Raw genomic sequence first — 6573 nt, forward strand, 5'->3', positions numbered from 1 at the left:
TCAGTACCCTGCACACTGGGCCCTGCCGTCTTAGACGTCGGACGGTATGGCCACCGGTGAGAGGCGATCAAATCTCAGGTTGTTCAGGACGTCATTGATTCTGGATCAAGGCGAAACACGCACGACTCGCCATGGAGACTGTCTCAGACTGTGTATTTACAACGCGAGAACAGTTTCCACGAACGCTGACCTGCATGCCCTTCTCGGAGCTGCAGAGCGTATCAAATTTCACGTGATTGCTCTGCAGGAGACCAAGTGCAGAAGGAGCGACGTACGACAGATGAATGACGGTACACTCGTCATTCGTGGAGAGAACGTTCCGTCGCGAAATGTAGGCGGTGTTGGTTTTGTTTTGTCGCATCCATCTGTCGTCCATCTCGTCGATTCTCACGAGATCCTGTCACCTCGTCAGGCCATTCTTCGCCTCCGCCCTCTGCGCCAAAAATCCATCAGTATCACCAACTGCTATTCACCAACATCAGCAGCTGATGATTCCGAATTGGACGCGTTTTACGAGGAGCTGGAGGAAGTAGTCCGCAACGGGAAGTCCTTCTACAAATTTGTTGTTGGAGACTTCAACGCAAAACTAGGAAAGGCCACAGAAGAGGAATACAGGATTGAAAGATTTGGACTAGGAGACCGGAATGAAAATGGCAATCGTCTCGCCGGGCTGTTGTCCGCCGCTCGCCCCTTTCATGGGAACTCTCTTTTCATGAAAAAAGATCATCGTCGGTGGACATGGGAATCGCCCAATGCCGCGACTCGTGCGGAGATCGACCACATACTCAACAACCGGAGGTGGTGTCTACTTGACGTCACAGTAGTACCGTTCTTTTGTAGTGGTTCTGATAGCTATCGGCAACGAAGGAGAAAAGAAGTCGTCTACGACGATTGCGTTCTCGAGGACTCCTTGTCCCAAGGTGACTGGCACATCGAGGAGGACCCAAACGTGGATTACGAGATGCTGCTCAAAGGATTACGAGCCTGTGCTAAACGTGCCTCGAAGCCGCGCACGACAAACATGGATCGAATTTCGAAGACCACCAAGGAATTGTTGGAAAGAAGAAAGGTTTTGAGGTTTGATCCGAATGCATCGCACATCGGGCGGTTATTAGCAAACACTAGCTGCAGAAAAGCGTTGCAGGAGGATCTTTTGAAGTACAGGCAGAAGAAGATTCTGGAAGCAGCACAAAGAAGAACGAGTCGAAAGAAGTGCCGCAGGGATCTCCGCGAATATAATATTCCGCTAGCAACCTTGCTGAGCGAAGACGGGACTCGCACGTCTTCTCGTCGAGAGGTGGAAATCATTACGGAGAAGTTCTACTCGAACCTTTTCCGTTCATCAACTCCTGTGTCAACCCGATCATCCCAACTGGTGAAGCTCCACCACAGATTCTCCCTTCGGAGGTACGAGCCGCTATCAAGAGCATGAAACCTGGCACAGCCCCCGGACCTGATTTTATATCAGCAGACTTTCTTCGGGCTGGTGGCCATCCGCTTCGTGTAATTTTTGCAGCGCACATGACATCCTACCTCCAGAAAGAAAGGATCCCAGACCAGTAGAAGACCTCGCGAACCGTTCTTATCCATGGGAAAGGTGACCGAAAGGGCCTTCGGAACTACCGTCCGATATGCTTGCTGAGCGTGTTATACAAAGTATTCACCAAGATCATCCTCACACGCATATCTAGGACGCTGGATGAAGCCCAGCCTCAAGAACAAGCCGGATTCCGCCAGGAGTTCAGCTGCTTGGACCACATCCAGACCGTGTCGAGGTTCATAGAGGTTTGCCGGGAATACCGCCTGCCCCTTGTTCTAACCTTCGTCGACTATGAGAAGGCCTTTAACAATACAATACTGTCAGCGCTGGTCGATCAAGGTGTGGACGCGTCGTATGTGAGGACATTAGCCAATTGCTACGATCGATGCACGACTAGGATACAGCTTTTCCACCGCCCTCTCACCATACCCATTGGAAAGGGGGTACGACAAGGCGATACTATATCGCCAAAGCTGTTTACGGCTGCATTGCAATGGATAATGAAATCACTTTCCTGGGAAGAAAGGGGCATACGTGTTGATGGAAGATTTCTTTCGAACCTTCGTTTTGCGGACGACATCGTACTCTTTTCGAGCAGTACCAGTGAAGCAGAAACGATGCTCAACGAATTGAACGAAGCAGGGAAGAGAACAGGACTACGAATAAACAGAAAGAAGACACAGTTCATGAAGAACGCCCACTGCGAGGACGGAAGAGTACAACTTGAAGGCTCCCAAATCGTGGAAACTCCGTTATACGTATACCTCGGACGTTCTATGAACATGGAAAACGACTTGAAGTAAGAACTGAATAGAAGAATGACAGCAGCATGGGCAGCATTCGCAGCCGTCAGAGAAGCTACAGACCAACTGACGGACCAAGATCTTCGTGCCCATCTGTTCGACTCGACAGTCCTTCCAACGCTCTGTTACGCAGCGGAGACGTCGACAGACACCGCGGCCACGTCTACGAAGCTATTTGCTACCCACAGAGCCCTTGAGAGATGTCTCCTGAAGTTTAACCGGCGCACACAACACCTTGCCGGTCTTCGTAGCTCCGACTTAAGAGGAATGTCCCGTCTTCGCGACCCAGCGGAATATGTATCGGAAGCAAAACATAGATGGGCCGGTCACATCATGAAAAGAATCGACGATAGATGGACTAAAAGAACTCTAGAGTGGATTCCAAGGGACGCTAAACGCCCCCGAAGGAGACCGCCAACGAGATGGGGTGACGTGTTCGCTGCACGGATGGACCAGCTGAGAGCTGGATACGGCTCAAGGACCTCGTCAACGTCACTCACGAACGTCTTGAGAACATCTTGGATGACAATGGCGAGGAAACGAAACGAGTGGAAGAGATGCTGGGGCCCGCACGTCTAGTGAAGACGGGCCATCTAAGTATCTAAGTAAGTATCTAAGTATTATATAATTAATATATAATAAACCATGGAATATAATTAAACTAATATATAGTTAAACATATGATGTATGTGATGATAACTCCAGTTGTGTAACACAGAGAAGAATATCTACGAATAACGAGATAATGGTTTTTGCAGCAATGCCTGGTGTTAGGTTATCTTCTACTTTGGAAAAAAATGACGTTTGAAAGATAGGATACGCCTCTGCCCTACTAGTTCTAACAAAAACTGGATTTGTCTAGCAAGTTCCTAGTTAAAGAGATGTAAGAGCGCAGAGTTTTCTGTTGCTGCTGTTGTGCTACAAATGGACTTCATCTACTAGTGGAACCAACACCATGACATCCGTCGGCCGCGAACGTCATCATTTTGTCATCACCGGAAGGTGCTTCATTCCATTCCCTTTGAGTATTGTGTATTGTGGCGGTTATTTATGAAGCTCGTGTTTTACTATCGACCTAGTTACATAATTGATGGATTGATGCAAACTTCTTATTATCTCTGGACTTGCTCAAATATAAGAATATCGCAGAACCGATCAATCGATTGACTGTTGGATAGTCTGAGATGTATGTGATAAGACAGGGAGAAGGCTTCCGAAACCGTAACTAAAAAAGCTATAGTGTCAGCTGCTAGTCAGTAAAGATTTGCTTCTGAGGAGGCTGACCGGCTACCATCGATGCACCACTTCAGATTTTCCTTCACACTTTTATCATCTCCGCTGGAAAGGATAAACAAAGTGAATTCTTAGCTTTTAGTAAATGATGGAATTAGTTCGTTGATAGTAAACGTGTTAATGGAAAAATCCTTACGAACCTTTAGTTCACGAAGAACATCGTTCTTCTCTTAAAGGCATCATCCCACGAATCTGGAGTGAGAATTAAGAGAAGGGTGATTCCGTTCATTTCTTCCTAATTGTCATAGAAAACGGCCCCTAAGATACCGCTTCGAGCGTTCCGGCGCACTATTTTCTACAAGGAGTTCGATTGGAGCGGGCCAGAAAGGTCGAAGCCGTAACTTTCTTCCCTTCCTAATTGCCGTTTTTCACGGCAATTAGGAAGAAATGGACGGAATCACCCACCTCCATAATTCACGATCCCGTATACGAATACTCCACATGAAATCCGTACCACCTCAAATTCGTGGGGTGATGCCTTTAAGAAAGACTAACGAATCAGAGGCGATGCTTAGGAAACTGGGCAAGCAATAAGAAACTCAACGAGAAGATTAGGACTACAAATAAACAAGAAGAAACCACAATTTTTGAAGAACTTCTGTTGTATGAAAGAATGCAGCTTGGAGGATAACAATTAATCTCAACTTTGTTACATGTGCAAATTTTTCTTCTATGAATATAAGGTCCGAATGGAAGGAAAAACTAGTTTTTTCACCCACCACGGGAGCTACGGTTCGACTGACTTTCCGCCTTTTTGAGATGGAAAGACGCTAGAGGGACAGACAAAAGAAGATGGAAGTTAAGATGTCCAAAACGCCCTCGTCAGAAACCTATATGGCTGTGTTCTCACTATGCAGCAGCCAGCTGAGCTGAGAAACATTTAAAGAACCCCCATCACTCGCACAGAATTTGTGAAGAGAGAAGAATCCGACATTTACCAAACTTTTGACTTCCTTCATTAAATTCATTTCCCTTTCCTTCAGTTTCTCAGTTGTGTCAGAAATTTAGGGTGCGCTCCTAATCTCGGCAGGCGACTAGTGAATTCGGTACCTAGCTGCTCCTCTTTCACAGTCAACATGCTGGATATTATTTTGGACATTAAGGAATATACCTCACTAGAAGGACAACAGCCAATTAGTCGCAAGGGTACATGACGCGTACCCAGGAGGCGAGTAAGTGAACCAAAAGGCCCTTTGTACCTCGCAATTCAACCCGTCAAAAGGCCTGAAAACAAGTGATTTCGGAGGTGCAAGGGAGACAGTTTGGAGACGCTTATGACAAATTAATACTATTTGTCCATTTGGGAAGACTTTACGTCCTCTCACAAAACCCGTTAGACTGCAGATAGGAGTGGAATGATTCTACTAACAATGCACGTACTCTTGCATCAAAACCGACCACTGAAAATCTGATTATCCAGGCCAGGAATTAAGTACTACAGCACCGGACTGACTGAGACGAGAGGACACCTCCCACTAAAGCTACAAGTGTAAGTAGCACTACTGTCTATTTTTCTCACTTCTGGTCACGAAAAATGCTTCAAATTGATTTTTTTCTAACCGACTTCTATTGTTAAGGTTAACGGAAATGGGAGTATTTTCAGTAAAATATTCTTATTTGGCCTTTTGAAGTTTCTAGTTTTAGGAGGAGATAAAGTCAATTTTGCTCTCACTGTATTGAAGGACGCTTTATGAATGATCTTGTTCTACAATTTTTACAAGTTGTGTGGAGTCCGTCTAATAAGAAGTAAATTATAGAAAAAAGGTGAATTCGACTTAGCAAAGATTGGTACTAAGCACCAACAGACCATTTCAGACGGTTTCACCTCTTTCATAGCTTCCACTTTACTGCTATAGTTCTTCGTTACTGCCAACTCAAGCATTATATACTGAAATCTCCTGTTTCGAGAACGCAAGGTCCAAAAATCGCTGAGGAATAAATGGAAGGTTGGAAATTCGGTAGGCGACAGAAACGAAGAAACACCAAACAGTAGAAGAAGCATATTTGCAGAAATGTTATTGAAATATTGGTGCTGAAGTATATTTACGCAGTATATTCTACAAAATATCTGCAAAAATTGATTGAAGCACATAAAACAACAAGAAAGAAAAGAGCTAAGTGCATTGAAGAACGATGAAGGAGAAAAAAGAAAAAATCAGCGGTTTATCTTCATGGGACAGCGCAGGTTCAAAACTCCGCTGAGCTTTGTATTTTGGTTTTTAGGTTAGAGATTAGAATTTTTGTAGAAGATTTGGAAACTCGGAAGTGCACCCAAAAGGTAAATATTTCGATACTACATCGTTTTCAAATCTTTTAACAAGGATTTATTTCCAAAAAAATTAATGACTCAAAAAGCTCAGCTTTTGCGCACATCGTGAGGTCTAGATAATGGTAAATAACTTCTTGAGATGAGCAGCCTGAGAAATATTTTCGAAACTATTACACAACAGGTTTGCGGTACAAAATAGTCATACTAATGTTTTTTGAGACCTCGCAATTTTTTCTGCAACCTAAATAGGACAGAAATGGGAAAATGCTATTTTTCACATCTCCGACCCAACTAAGATTTGAAGAATGATGGAACCCTAGAAATTACAAAATACAGTTTACAGCATTTGGAGTCTTAACTGGGGTAAGAAAACTGGGAGTGGAAGGACGAATCTTGTTCAATTTCGCCGTCGACGACATCATTGAAAGAACGGTAGATGAGTGTATTTCCGATATCATCGCCATAGGGATCCTGCTTGACCGTTCTCAAGAACGCTGACGATATTGTGACATAAGCGGAAAACAACACAAAATTTCAACATGTTATCGACCTTGTACCGGAGCTAGCACGAGCCTATTGATTCCTGGGCTCTGGTAAGTGCAAAAAGATGTGTGTTTCCTCGAGACCTCCAACCGGAATCAAAAAGGAAGGCCACTGATCAAACTAGT

At 44.6% G+C, this 6573-nt stretch overlaps 2 protein-coding genes across 3 annotated transcripts; both read left to right on the plus strand.

Annotated features, from left to right (window-relative positions):
* Positions 1 to 46: 46 nt before the first annotated feature.
* RB195_015162 (uncharacterized protein) lies at positions 47 to 2343 on the plus strand (the record flags this gene model as incomplete). Of its 2 annotated transcripts, XM_064205743.1 has the most annotated exons (3): positions 47 to 1407; positions 1517 to 1597; positions 1692 to 2343. In XM_064205743.1, the coding sequence occupies 3 exons, from the start codon at positions 47 to 49 to the stop codon at positions 2341 to 2343; spliced, it is 2094 nt and encodes a 697-aa protein (XP_064061623.1). The 2 variants fall into 2 exon arrangements, with proteins under 2 accessions (XP_064061623.1, XP_064061624.1); XM_064205742.1 differs by lacking the exons at positions 1517 to 1597; positions 1692 to 2343 and having other exon boundaries at positions 47 to 1432.
* A 15-nt stretch (positions 2344 to 2358) lies between these two features.
* Positions 2359 to 2922, plus strand: RB195_015163 (uncharacterized protein; the record flags this gene model as incomplete). The annotated part of the gene is made up of 1 exon (XM_064205744.1): positions 2359 to 2922. The coding sequence occupies one exon, from the start codon at positions 2359 to 2361 to the stop codon at positions 2920 to 2922; it is 564 nt and encodes a 187-aa protein (XP_064061625.1).
* Positions 2923 to 6573: the final 3651 nt, after the last annotated feature.

Source organism: Necator americanus, chromosome V (assembly GCF_031761385.1).
Source record: "Necator americanus strain Aroian chromosome V, whole genome shotgun sequence".
Taxonomy (NCBI): Eukaryota; Metazoa; Nematoda; class Chromadorea; order Rhabditida; family Ancylostomatidae; genus Necator; species Necator americanus.